Raw genomic sequence first — 14,746 nt, 5'->3', positions numbered from 1 at the left:
TTTGTGGCTGTCACGGAAATACATTTCTAGATATGTAGATTTTTTTGTTTGTTATGTGTGGATACGCTCTCCCTTTTAGTGTGGTTTAAAAAGCAGTTCAAGCAGCAAATAGTCTTCAGGGGATTTTTGAATTACAGGTACTTAAATATATACTCGTGAGAGATATTAAATTAGCAGTAACTCGCACAATCGGACCTGAGCATTTATACGGACCTAAGTAAATATATATACAACGGATATTTATGCTGTTTTAGACCCAGACCGCTAACATCTATTTAAATTTGTAACAATGCAAGAGCACATGAACTGATAAATATAATATTGTTTGTTTAAAAAACTTTACTTCTCATTGACCAACTAGTCTGACCCACATTTTTCTACCAGATTCTTTTAATTTAGTGTGAAAGAGTTCAAACTGTTTCAATAACCTTTGTTTCAACCGATTAACTTAAAATATGCTTTTCTATTTCCCTCTAACAATATTACAATTGTAACGGTAGTATGTACAGTACTGTATTTTATCAAGTATATGCATAATTATATAAAAGAAAAACCTTACAGTTTGAAATATTTAATGAGTTCAGTGTAAAATCACAAAAAAAAGTACAAAAATAATAAAACATTAAGATCATGCTATACATAAGCTGCTGTTATGTTTGAAAAAATTAATATTATAAAGCAAGCTATGCTCAATTGATAAAAATATGTTATGAAGTATAAATGTGAATAGGTGTTATAGTAACTATTATTTTTGGTAAGATAAAAGGTAATGCGGGTAAACACAATAATCTCTGAACACAATGAACATGCTTGGGTTTGTTGTATTATCAACTGCACTGTGGCAGGATTCTTTATTGCCACTGCTTGTACTTGGTGGTACAATACTATTGGGAGAACCCTGACCGAATTCTCCAGTCACCACGTCAGCAAGAAACATGTGACAATTGCCAGCACCCTGCTGTGCAAAGCCATTATCATGACAGTAACTTGAGTTAACAGCGAAGTACATGCCTTTTCCGTATTTGGTAGCTGAAAGAAAATGCAATACTAATTGTTGGAGGTGTTAAATACATGTTGAAATAGGTTACCATTTTTCCCAGCATATGAACGATTGAATCCTTCTTTGCAAATTTTTTCACAACTTTCAGGACTTGTTCCATGAAATAGGCGCCTTGTTACAGGCAGGTGAGTTTTATTACGAGATTTCAACTCTGTTTCAACATCCTTCTCTCTTGAATGAAACTGGTCATATTGGAATGGATGTTGCAGTCTCTGTAGCTGTATAAATAAGTTCAGACTTGCAGTGTCCAAATTAAATATTAGTAAACTTGCTTGGAATGTACAACTTAAATAAATTTACCTTCACAACTGATTTTATAAAAGAGCTACTTTGCTTAAACTCCTTTAAAACTTTTTTAAATTCATCACTCCAAGGATCAACATCGACAGTCAATAATTTCTCATTTCGTTTCATTGGTTTCCACACATCAGGATAACCTTTAATTAACAATTAAACATTTTAAAAACTGGTATAGTTAGAAACATAAATAAAGACAGTAAAATAAACTAGCAGTTCACACTGATATGATTATATATTCATCCATTTTGCTTATACAGAATTATAGGTATACCAGAAAAGATTGAAATACTATATTCAATGATAAAATTCAGGGAGAAACTATTAAGCTAACAGAACGTCAAATTAAATCAAATTCTACCTTTGCTTTTATCACATCTGTATATATCCACTAACAATCCATCAAGCAGTGCTGTTTCAGAAGAAAAATTTACAACTATGTCAACACCATCTACACTGATTTGTTCACATTGCTCTTCCGAACCAACCGTTTTAAAGAGTGTATCAATTTCAAGATTTATTGCCATAGAAAAGGGTTTAACTTCATCATCATCATCTTGTTCTTTGTAATACCATTGAACCTCAGCTGCATTGCTCTTGGCTCTCTTAAACTCACTGAGTAAATGTTTGCATTCCCCAACAGCTTCTACAACTTTAAGGTTAAGCCCTTCTATTGAAATCTCGCTGGACCTAAAATGCAGATGGATAAGAGGAGTTAATTGATACAAAGTATGTCAGACAGACTCCACCACACTTACCGAGAAATAATTTTAACCTTAACTCCATCTTGTGATTTAATTTTCTTAATATACCATTCATCCAACTGCGCAATGATCTCATCTTGAATGGTTTCGGAGCGAGATTCTTCTTTTATAATTGTTCTCAAGTCCGCTTTGGTCTGTAAGTATGTAAAAGGTAAATCCAATCCAGAAGTGTTACAATTGTGACCAACCTGATGTATTTTCGAGTCATCTAAAGCACAGAAGTAAAAAGTTACATGGTCAGTTAACTCTGGGTCAACACTGCTTTCCTTATTGTCGCCCATGACTTTTCCTTTTGCAGCTTTATAAAGCCAACGCATGAGACCTTGTCTTTTTTCCAACAAAGCCTTTTGAAAGTGTAGTAGCATTCCACTGTCAAACACCACAACTTTTATAGATTTAACAGAAACTGGGTTTTGTTTAATAAATGAGTCAATCCCGTCCCTCATTTTCTTTGCACACTTTGGCACGTTGTCTCTTGTTCCTGTAAAACTGCCTAATAAAAAATATATGCATTTTTCTAAAATTTCAATTTACACTAACAATTCATTAGCCTCAACTTCTAAACATGTACAATCTGCTACTGAGTTTATAAAGTGGATTGACAAAAAAGTGTAGTGGCCAGCACACACATTTCTAATATAACACCACTAATGCTACTGTAGAAAAAAAATGTTTCAAGTTACCTGTTCCAATAGCGGGAAGCACAACTGTTGATTTATTCATAGCTTCAGCTCTTTGCAAAGCTTCTATTACTATGTTATTGACATCCTGTGTTGCGTTGGGTCCACAGCCAACATGAACAATCATATCGTAAGATAGATTTCCTCCAGATGTCACTTTCATACTTTTAGTACCTTGCGTGTTAAACTCAGTCACTATGCTTGACCCAGCTGCGTTGACAATGGATTTAGATAAGGGACCTGAAGAAAGTAACAGATGGTAGATTTTAGGTGTTACCAACTTTATAATCTTTCTAACCTGCTTGTTCAAGTTGTTGATTCTGTGCTACATTATTTACCAAGACATCTCCAGTTTCTTTAGTAACATCACCTTCATAAACCTCTAAGCATACTGAACCCAGAGTTAAAGTACCTACACTGCTGTTTCCATCTTCAACAAATACGTGTTTAAATTCTCGCAACATACGGCCCTCATAGACAACCACTTTCACAGAGTTAACATGCTGTGGATTGTATTGTCGAAATGCAATGATCGCTTTTTTCATGTTAATTGCACAAGCAGTTGGATTTCCTCCTAACTTTCCTGAATTTAAAAAATAAATCGTGGCTTACTCTTTAATAAACTTGCTGTCACAGTCATTACCAGTGGCTAAGGCCGGCAAGGCTATTGTTGATTTTCCCAATTCATCAGCTATTTGCAAAGATTCTGTGACGAATTGTTGAATACCAAGTTTGCTGGTTGCACCATGGATAACAACATCACAAGGAAGGTTACCACCATCTGTTACTCTGATTGTAGAGCTTGCATATTTTCGCTTCATGTCATTAAACTGCTGCAATACCACATCGCCACCTCCGTTTAGTATAGAATTTGACAAGGCTCCTAAAACAACACATGTTTTATTTCTAACAGCAACAAGTTAATAGGTTTATTTTTTATACCGGATCCTTTTAAATCCATAGTGTCAGAAACGCTGTTTACAAAAACATCGCATTTTTGATTTTCAATTTTTCCCTTGACTATCTCAATTTGCAAATTCCTAGAGTTGGAATTGCCCACTTTTATGTCATTTGCAAATACATTTCTGAATTTCTGCAAACAAATCAACAGCAATAGTATTAAAGTATAAGCCTTCATACAACAAAAGTATCAACCTGTATAATTTTAACATCTGATGGATGGAGATTGATATAAATACTTCTTAAAGTAGTTTTTCCCTGAACATTATCAAATTCTTGTTTCATATACTTTGCCACCTGTTCTGCTGGAAAACCAAATGCACCACAACCTATAGCTGGAAGAGCAATACTTGTGCAGTTGTTCTGTGTGGCCAACTGTAAGGCTTTCCTGACTACTTTTTTTATTAAAGCTGTGCTGGCAGCTTCATCATTAAAATCCCACTTGCTGATTAAAACATGATATACATGTTGGCAGTGAAGATTGTGGCCTTTTGTTACCAAAACATTTCCCAACAACTTTTCATTTTGAGGCAGTGTTTTGCACTCATTCTGTAAAAATAATCGTTGAGGCCAATTAAACATAAATGGATAAAATAGTTTTATTACCAAAAGGCCAATTCCTGCATCTTCACGAATGGCTGCAGCCAATCTTGATTTTCCAACCTCATGTACACTTCCAGGATCAGTGCTGTTTATCATCACATCTGCCTGTGAGACATAAAAAATTATAACTATTATGATACTTGTAGTCTACAGATCTATTCCTATGTACAAAGATTAAGTTTAGTTAGAAAGTGTCAAAATAGCAGCAGAAATGTACATTAAGGGTAAAAAAGAAAATTCAATAAAACTGGAAGTTCGCTGTTGGATAACAATTGTAACTTACACGTTGTTTAGTAATGCTTCCTATGACAAGATTGATCTTAAGTTTGTTAGCTTTTGCATTCGACTTATCCACTTTTGGTACTTTTTTCATAGTTGGTTTTTCATCTTTTGATAACTCAGCTTCAAATGCTTTTAGAACCTTTTCATTTGATAATTCCACCAAGTCAACCTAAAGTTATTGTGAATGAATAAATGGACTTAAGTCAAATACCCACTTACCAAAGTAATGTCACCCTCTAGAACACGAGTATTTTAATTAACATTGCTGATGATTGTCTTACCCAGAGACACACACACATACAACAATGGAATTTAATGTTATTTTTAGATTGCAATAGATTGTTGATGATTATAATAGTGTACCTGGTTGACTCTTGAAGTTTTGTGTTGCATAAAGAAAGCCTTGCAGCTTCTTACTAGAATAGAAACGCATTCGTCAATATCTCCACCACATTTTCCACAACACAATGCAGGGAAAGCAACAGAAGTGGCCTTGTATTTGTTTGCAGCTTCCAGAGCATTTTTGATGCAAGATTCCAACAGTTTCCCAGGTGTCTGCTCATCATGCCAACTAAACCCAAAATCAAATTAATAGTTTTAAAAAGAAACTAAAAGTGATTTACTGATTTTGTTGTACAGATAGTTCTTACTGTGCTTAATCAAACCAGAGAAATTCATATCAATTATAAAAAATGGCTTCAGTCCCCCTTTATAAAAACCTTTGCTCTAGTTATATATGTTAACCACCCACCGTGCTGGAAGTGCAGCAAGAATACAATGTTTAAATACAGAGTGGGAGCTTGTAGGAATTGTCACCACTTGTCCAACAGCAACTTTGGAATTCAACTCCTCTTTTTTCAAATTCAATTCTTTCTCAAAGGTTTCTCCACCTAAAATAGTAAATTTTGAACTATTGGTGTTGTCTTTAACATTGGATTTTTAAAAGATGGTTCCATTTTAACCAAATCACAATAGGACTTACCCCTTTTAGCAACTGCATTAGAAACACCATCAGGGGGTAAATCCATACCAGGAGATATTGGAATCACCACAGCATCACATCGATGTATGGACATGTTGCTCTTGTACACATTGATGGTGGTATTACCATCTTTTAATGAAACGGACTTGATCGGACTGACAGTCTGGAAAATCGTTGCTTTAATTAGTACATATGTCCGGCGCCGTGGTATAGTGGTTAGCGCGCCTGCCTGTAACCCAGAGGTAATGGGTTCAAGGCTCGACGCTGCTACCATTGTGGGTGTATGTGTCCTTGGGCAAGACACTTAACGGCAATTGCTCCAACCCAGTGGTTACTAATGGGTTGTCTAAATTATCAGAAATACAAAAAAGAAAAAATCTAAAAAAAAAATAATTACCCACAAAGTAACATACATGGTAATTCGTAAGCTGGCACGAGGTGTTAAACCCGTGTGATAACGACTGTCGTTTTCCGGCCACGCGAGGATAAAGTAAGTTACATTCATTCATTCATATTCATTTAAAACTAGCCCATGATTTCTTGTTAACATAAAATAATATAAATAAAATATAAGAATAAAGGTTCAAAATAAAACAAAGCCAACCTGTACATTCGGGTCGTAATATCCAAAATGTTCATGATCCAAGAGAATAAGGCATTCGTTCCTTTTCCCAATATCTTTTATTGAGGCTTCACCCTTGCTTGATCTGAAGAATTCAGAAAAACCAGCATCATAAACATCATGAGCTTTCGGAACTTTGTAAGATTTAATGCGATTTTGTATCCAATGTGCAGCTGAAAGTATTTGATTATTTATAAATGTTTGTAAACACTGATTGTTAAATATCTGTTTTGTTTGATGTTACATTCCTTTTTTATTTTTTTGTACACTTTTTAACCTTCACCATGCTATAACAACTGCTGATTTAACCTTTTTTCTCTTTTATTCATTTTGAATTTTTTTGATCTTCATTACTCTAATTAAAAAGAAAAAATATAGTAATATTTCAATACCTTTATTTAGCTCTTTTCGTGTTCCAGTGATTTCAATTCCACCCCCATTTTTAAAAGTAAGCTCCCATTTTACCCAAGGTAGCGCAGATTTGCTTTGAGGATCAAGCATTTTAAAAAACGATGCAGCTCTGTAGGAGCACTGCACTGTTCGAGATAGTTTTTCATTTTCATTGATAAATTTTGTGACTAAATCCTTTGCTTTGTTCAACTCAGTTTTAAATCCACAAAACACCAAACTGTTTCCTTCACTCTAAAATTGTATGTGAATATATGTTTATAACATTAGTATGGAGTTTTACCGCATTGACAGTAGTTAGAGCGATTATATAATAAAGAGAGCATACCCGTTTTTATAAAGCTTTAATGATCTCAAAACTAAAAGGGAAAAGTATTACTCACTGGTGATATCCACACTTGAACTAAACCATTCTGCATTGAATCAATCAGAGTAGTCCATGCTGGTGTGCCAAGAAGTTCAGCACTTGAAGTTGTATCTAGCACCATAACATCACTCGATATCAATTGATCTAGTTCATAATTTGCAACATCGAAGTCAGAGGAACAATACAAGATTGGTACTGTTGCCAATTGCAGTGATGCTATAAAGACAAAACAACAGTTTCACCTCGTAATCAGATGTATATGCTATATAATTTATGTTATACAAAGACGAACCAAGAATCCTAGCTTTACAGAAGCATTCTTGAATTTTTTCCCGAATAGCAGATTTCTCGTTACACAGAGCATTTTTCAGACATTGCGTCTCATTCTTGCCGATCTTTACACCATGTTTAACAATTGCCTTAAATAAAAAACATTTCAATAAATTCCAGTTCAAGTAGTTTTATACTTAAAGGGGCATACCAACGAAAAATCAAAATTTGTGTATTGATAGATATGCTCAAATGTGATCTAAAGCTACCATCAAAGTTTTAAAATACAAAACAGCTTTTGAAAAAAATGAGTTTGAAAACCGCAAATTCGACCGCTGGAGTAAAAAAAAATTGGCCGTTGCACAATGCATGGGATTTCCTATAAGAAAAAATTTCACTCAACTTTGATCGTTTCTAGTTGCTAAAACACTAAAGAAAATTCAAATTTTATTTCTGATTTGGTATAATGGATGCTTTTTCTTCAAAACAATATAAAAAAATTGTAAAACATAGACTTTATTATGTTTTAATTTTTGATTGAACATGGCTACATAATATGCTGACTCGGCACTTTTTTCTTATTAGTTAATTTTTCGCATTTTTTTATATTAAAAAAAAAAAATATGCTGAGTCAGCATAATCTGGTATGTACCTACGTTTAATCGAAAAATTAAAACATAATAAAGTCTATGTTTTACAATTTTTTTATATATTCATGAAGAAGAAGCATTCATTATACCAAATCAGAAATAAAATTTGAATTTTTCAACAAATGAAAAAAACACATCATTATAAACAATTCCTAAAGTGAGAATTTTAAAATATTTCTTTTTTATGATTCTTATTTTTAAAATACTTTTGTTTTATGATTGTTTGAAAATATTTAATTACCCTTATCATGGTTGATACATCAACCTTTGCAGATACAACTGTGGATTCATTTCCCTTTAAAGTTAGTTTTCTTTCATCAAAATCAAATGCTAGAACCCCTCTGTACTTTTCACACATCTTGTTGTAACAGCCACATTCATTAAATTTCCTACAAAAAAGCAGATATTTGTTTAAACAAATAACACAACTTTCCCATTTGTTTGCATGCAAAAATACGATACAGATTCGATCTATTACATACAAAGTAAATCTGACCTCCCTGATGTAAAACAAGACATCATCATCTATCATACACTTTGTTAATTATGTTATTTATTAAACTTAAGAATTAAAGCACCATGTGTTTTATTATGTTTTTTTAAATTTGCCAAATAGAATAAAAGTTTAGGACAACATACATGTATTTATTTTTGGGGATGCCCTTACCATTGTTTTTAAACAAGCTTTTTAAAGTTTTTTCAACATACCACATTACTACACACCTGCAATCTTTCACACTGAACTCAATAGTATCCTGAGTTAGTTTTCCCTTCAATGACTTAATTACTTCAATAATTTTCCCAACATTATCTGAACGAGACACAATCTCAACAGCCGCTGAACTGTGCCTGGAAATCAATTCAATGTTTGAATAAATAATAATAATAATAATAATAACTTTTATTTGTCTCTTCGATTACAGTAGCGAAGATTTAGAAATGTTTCAAACGAAAATATAAATATTTGTATCTGGTTGGAGGTAAAACTTTTAGAAGTAATAACTCAAGTGTCATTTATATGCACTTTGTGCCCATATGCAAGTTTCCATTTATGTAACTTTGTAAGTGTTTGTTTTTTCTGCGTGAAAATTTAGACTCATTAGTCAGTTGCTTAAGGACATACTCGTTTACAATTGGCAGCACTGAGCATCAAACCTGGTATTTTTGGTCAACAGTTTCACCATGATGCCATTTAATCCAATAAAATAAAACATGATTTTTACTATTTAACCAGTTAGAACACCTTAAATGAATTGCTGCTTCTTTGTTGCCAAGATACCATCTAAACACACCAGGAAGTGAAATATCTCCCCAATTCATGACAGATTTAAAAAACTCCAGTTTAGTTGAATCAATTTCTGTTTGTTCGTGCTTAAACAAATTAAGAAATTCCTGAATAATCTCTTCACATGTTGCATCAAAATCGGTTTGGTTCATATCCTATAATGGTATATAGGGTTTTACTTAATAACGTAATTAATTTATAACAGTAACAACTAGGATAGTAGACCAGCCAGGTTGTATATAACACGGGTGTACACCAACTTTTATTTTAGCTTTTCCTACCCTACCCTCAGCTCATACATAGGCAATGAGAATTCATATCTTCGTATTTATAGAGAAAAAATTTAAAATATTTGTGTGATTAGTTCTAACCAAGTTTTGTTTAGGTGTTGCTACTATTCTTCCATCTTCCAAATTCAACTCAACATTCTCTGCATGTCCAAGTTTCTGATTAAGTAAATCTATTTCATCGGATCCACCAATGAAATGTAAGATATCTGGATGTCCATTAAAGCGATAACTGTAGTTGTGTAATTGAGGAGCAGCAGGCTGACCTAGAGGAAAGGAAAAATGCATTAGCACTATACATATTTTGTCATGATGGGCTTCTGAAGAGGTGGCAATTCTGGCCTATTGTACTGCAGATATAAAGTATAAAATGTACATTTATGCATCCAATTTAAGGTGTGTTACAATTCTATACTGGGTAAAAATTGTTTTAATATGCCTGTTATATATCAATGCTCTTACTCTCTTGTGGAACTTCTGCTTTAGCAGGTATGGGGACATTCAGTTCATGGTAGCATAACCGGACAGTGATCGGTGTACCATTAATGCATAATGGAGGTTGTTTGCCTTTGATAAAGTGAACAACGCGTTCAGCAACTGAAAGTAGGAAACAGATCAATAAAATATCAATGTTGCATAAATTTCTGTGATATTTCATACCTGAAAATTTTGCAAAATGAATAATGGCAGTTCCATCCGAAATGCTCTGAACGCGAGTTACATTTTCACCACCAGTTTCCATTTTGTTGTCAAAATACAACGCCAAATCATCATTGCAGTCTTTGGGGCCATTGACTTCTAAACAATGTGTGCGTTTCAACAATTCGGCCTGTAAACGAATATCAAACACCAATAAAAAGTGATTAAACTCGCAAATGGCCCAAGACAAATAGACCAAACCTTTAGTTCTTGTCCTTTATATATTTTTCCCTCTGTTGCTTCCAATAAACCATACACATCTGCATAAAAATTAATGAATCAATATAATAAGTGGTATGTTAAGTTTTATCATTTTAGTAGTTTTATTGTTTATTATATAGTAGTTAAAGTAGTAAAAAGATAAAATAAAAACCAATAGCCAAGTAAAGAGTAAATAAAAAAGGCTTGGGAGAGGCAGACTAAACTTATTATAGAAACTAATTCAACTACTTCTGTGGTAAAATATACACACCTATTTCCTCAGTGTAAATTGCGACACACTCTTTGTTGTACCATACTATCTGGGAACACATGACTTCAACATTCTCACCAACCTCCCTGCTGTAATTGGCCAAAAGTATTTGAACAGTTTTAAAAGGTGTTGTTGGAGATAGACCCTGCAATTACGAATGAGCTTAAAGTTTTATTAGAACAATTATATAGATAATAGCATGTCTATTTTATAACATACAATTTTTTAAAACCTGATTTTAGTATCAACTTTTTAAACTAACTAACCGATAACTTTATACGATCTTCATAATAAGGTGGTACACATCTTTCAAAGGCATGTGTATGAAATTTTTCTAATGTATGATGTTGACCACGTTCAAGTACTCGACCCACATCTGAAATAGTAACAAGCAGGGGATGTAAACTATTCTATTCTAGATTTTTGGCATACTAACACATTAAAAATAAATGCTTTAAGTTGACTCATAAACACTTGTAATTGTAGGTGGTAACAAACACAAGGAAGTTTTTTTTGCAATTTGATTGAATAATAAACTCTTACACTCTTCTGATTTATATTCTATGAGGAAACCATCAGCTTGCTGCAAAATCCTAACAATTTCACCACCTCCAGTTACAGTTTCATTGCCATAATACAACTCAACAATATCCTGCGGTATGGCTTTATCTGTTGATGTCACTAGAAGGCATCTGTAATTGGCGTGGGTTGTTAAACAATTCTTTAAAATGGGTCCCATTCTCACCTTTTTCCTGCTGGTATTGCAGCCAATCCACCACACTCAGACATTGTTGTGCTTTGGGGAATGGCAAGATTCAATTTAAAAGCTACATAAAAGATAAATGATAAAAGAGGAACTTTTAAACATCTGAAGTTGGTTTACCTTCATTTGGATCCCATTCCACATGAATCACTTCATCATTTACTGTTAATTTAGCTGACTTTGCCCTATTTGCTTCTTCCTGTGGTAATGTAGGAAACTAAACCCCATGTTAGGTTAAGGTGACTTTAAACTGCTTGGTTACAAATAATATTATAATAATAACTTTTGTTTGTCTCTTCGATAACAGTAGCAAAGGTTTAAAAATATTTTAAACGAAAAGACAGGATATAGCGACAGTCGCAAAACAACAGTTTTTAAAACACGCTTACAGTTAAAAACATATTTACATTTAGTTGGAAGAAAATAAGCGTGGTCGCTACACCTAATGGACAAACAAGCCATTTATTTTAATTAAGCTAAACTTTTAATAGAAACAACATAATACGAAGCATCATTTACTATTCAAGTCAAGAAAATAAGGAACATTAACTATTTACATTACCCTATTGAGGTTAATTTATATAGATTAATTATTTGTACTACCTCTCACTTACCGGTGTTTCAAATGTAACAACTGCATGAGGATTTTGTTCTGACCTATCCAAATGTATTTTCTTGACTTTGCCGTATCTTTAACATAAAGTTATTGGTTAATAATTTTGTATTGTAAACACTAATACTGTAGCAGCAACACCCAGAGGGCCAGAGTGTTGAGGTAATGGGCCATCTTTGCCTGAATTTATGCCCCATGGCGTGCCACTCTACGGGATCTCACCTACATAAAATAGAAATTACAAACATTATTTAAAATAGTCAAAACCTGCTCAGATGTTGTCTCAAAGAAGGATAGTTTCTGAACGAACTTGGAATGCTTGATAATCTAAGTGATCGCTGCTGAGCACCTGTATGTGAAAAAGGTAGAGCATAAGCGATATGTTTCCAAGCTCTTGGCCATATTAAACAGTCATATACTTTCATTGCTTCACTGTGTAGCTTTGTCGCTATCTCTTCTTATAAAAATACATAACATGAAATTTGAACTATTCGTTTAAAGATGTAGACTCCTTTTTTAATGAGACTTAATAATCAGGGGGACCCATTTACATTTACCTTGAATGTTTGGATCTGTAAAGATAATTTGGTGTTGATTTCCCGCAAAGTTGAACGTAAACTCTTTATTTTGAAGTCTTCTCCATTCTGTTACATATTACATTGCCATAAAATAGTTTTAAGATTTGTCAGTAAATAGACAACAATATTTCTATATTCTACAGAAATTTTTGCGGAACTTCATGCCTCTAATAACATGGTAAACAAAGTTAATTTATTAATTCAAAAGTCTGGTTGCGCTGTTTACTGTAATGCAACATTATTTATTACATGATTGATACAAATTCAGTGAGCATGGGGCTCAGGCAGAAAATAGCAGCGATTCTAACACCATTTGTTGATCATCCAGACCTGCCAGCTGACAATGGAATGGCATTTGTATTTGTTATAAAGCTATGACATACCTGTGTCATCATCCACTTTAAAGACAACGTTATTATTTTCTCTGCTTGGTTCTCCAATGAAGTTCACTTTCGCGTTGTTTTTCAACCAGAGTTTAAACTTGAATAAATTGCAGCCTTCTGGCAAACCAGACGTTACGAGTTTGCGTGGCATTACGCACAAATACAACACTTTTCAGAGTATGTTTCTTATTTATTACGAAGTAGCAGTACAAATACAAAAAAGTAGTTCTGTTCCAGTACAAGGACGTCGTTATACATTGGCATTCCAAAGCGGAACTAACTTGTCAGAGGACAAACACACAAACCTCAGCGTAAAAACCCGGGGATCCCCCTTCAAAACCACCAGGTTTCAAAAAGCAATCTGTAAAGACGAATGGAATGCAAGTTACATTACGTCTTACGCGGCTTCACATGAGCCTAATTTGAAGTCTTACCAAACGTACATCTCTAGAGATTGCATGTAATATAAATATACTTATTTAATACAAATAAACTGCATATTCACACTTAAACAAAATGTTTGTATGAAGATACAGTATTAATATAAGCTACACTTTTGTTGCACTGACTATAATAGTAATACAACTTTTAAATCAAACAGAACTTCTTATATCAAGGCATATAATAGGGAATACACGAATAAAATAAGATAACAGTTATAAATAATCAAGTCTTGCCTGTTCATTACGGAGGTCACTTGGCCAAAAGATTAATAAGCAGCACAGTATTTTATGATTTTAGGGTTACATACAAAAATTCGTTTTGTTTGTATTTTTAATTTTAATCGTGTAGTTATAAGCCTACACATTGTGTTTTTCTACTTACATGTATGGAGGCCTATAACTATTATACAGCCTTACTCACCTCTTAAGGGAAGATCTTGGAGGATTGGGACTTTCAAAGAGGCTGCTATTATGGGTATATTGGGGGGTGGATGCGCAGAGCTGCGAAGGGGTCCGGGGTTTGATAGTATTTTTTGGAAGAATTTCTAAGCTTTGGTAAAAAATAGTTTAACTTTTTGTTTTGCATTGGGGCATATTTCGATTGTGATTTGGTGTTCTGTTCCTCCGAAACTATACTGCAGTGTATTGTTGATGATGTTAATTGACTCTATAAAGATAAACAAGAATTTAAGGTACAGAAAAGAGGGGTAAGACGGGACATTTAAGCACATAATGCTCAATATCTCACAAATATAAATATAGGACGGTATTTAAATGTTACCATGAATTAGTACTGTTATAACTTAGTGGGTAGGGAAGAGACAAAAAAGTTCAACGATTTTATATTATATATATTAATGGTGTTCTTCAACTTTTAGTTAGCCAACCGGAATTAACGGGCTCTGCTAGTTTTATTTTGTTATGTAAACTTTATAATTCTAAAAAACAATAGCCGACTTTTGTGCTGATTTCATTCATAACTTAAGTCATATTGATCCCTGTGTATTTTTCTCACAAAACAAAAACTGTATACTGTAACTTTTTTGCCCGTCTGTCGTTAAATGGAAAGCCGATAACGGAGATTGAAAAAGGTGTCACATCGTACCATGCATATCCCAACTTGCCCCGCCTTGCTATGTATCTAACAAGAACAAATATGCAGTATTAAGCACCTTCGTGTTCTGTCAATAACAATTCAAAAGTGTTTTCCCCATCCACCTTCGATAAAGCGTCAAACGATTGAAGGTTCTTTTTCAGCCAGTTTTTGAACTTTTGTTT

General features: G+C 33.5%; 1 protein-coding gene across 2 annotated transcripts; it reads right to left on the bottom strand.

Moving 5' to 3' along the window:
* Positions 1-497: 497 nt before the first annotated feature.
* LOC149730728 (uncharacterized) lies at positions 498-13,314 on the bottom strand. 2 transcript variants are annotated; one of them, XM_089883934.1, is made up of 36 exons: positions 13,026-13,314; positions 12,622-12,708; positions 12,332-12,413; positions 12,066-12,141; positions 11,572-11,650; positions 11,434-11,515; positions 11,232-11,380; positions 10,955-11,064; positions 10,689-10,833; positions 10,418-10,476; positions 10,178-10,346; positions 9,980-10,114; positions 9,602-9,783; positions 9,189-9,385; positions 8,669-8,794; positions 8,187-8,334; positions 7,318-7,444; positions 7,042-7,241; positions 6,643-6,892; positions 6,233-6,423; positions 5,629-5,791; positions 5,398-5,536; positions 5,010-5,217; positions 4,648-4,815; positions 4,368-4,469; positions 3,957-4,310; positions 3,744-3,894; positions 3,445-3,684; positions 3,100-3,384; positions 2,805-3,041; positions 2,310-2,614; positions 2,116-2,255; positions 1,719-2,047; positions 1,361-1,497; positions 1,089-1,278; positions 498-1,029 (listed from the first exon to the last, which is right to left on the bottom strand). In XM_089883934.1, exons 1-36 carry the CDS (start codon positions 13,174-13,176, stop codon positions 746-748), a joined length of 6,177 nt encoding a protein of 2,058 aa, XP_089740060.1. In that variant the 5' UTR covers positions 13,177-13,314; the 3' UTR covers positions 498-745. The 2 variants fall into 2 exon arrangements, with proteins under 2 accessions (XP_089740060.1, XP_089740062.1); XM_089883936.1 differs by having other exon boundaries at positions 2,310-2,602.
* Positions 13,315-14,746: the final 1,432 nt, after the last annotated feature.

The sequence above is a fragment of the Ciona robusta genome, chromosome 9, assembly GCF_009617815.1.
Source record: "Ciona robusta chromosome 9, ASM961781v2".
NCBI lineage: Eukaryota > Metazoa > Chordata > Ascidiacea > Phlebobranchia > Cionidae > Ciona > Ciona robusta.
This window is presented reverse-complemented; position numbering and strand designations above follow the sequence as displayed.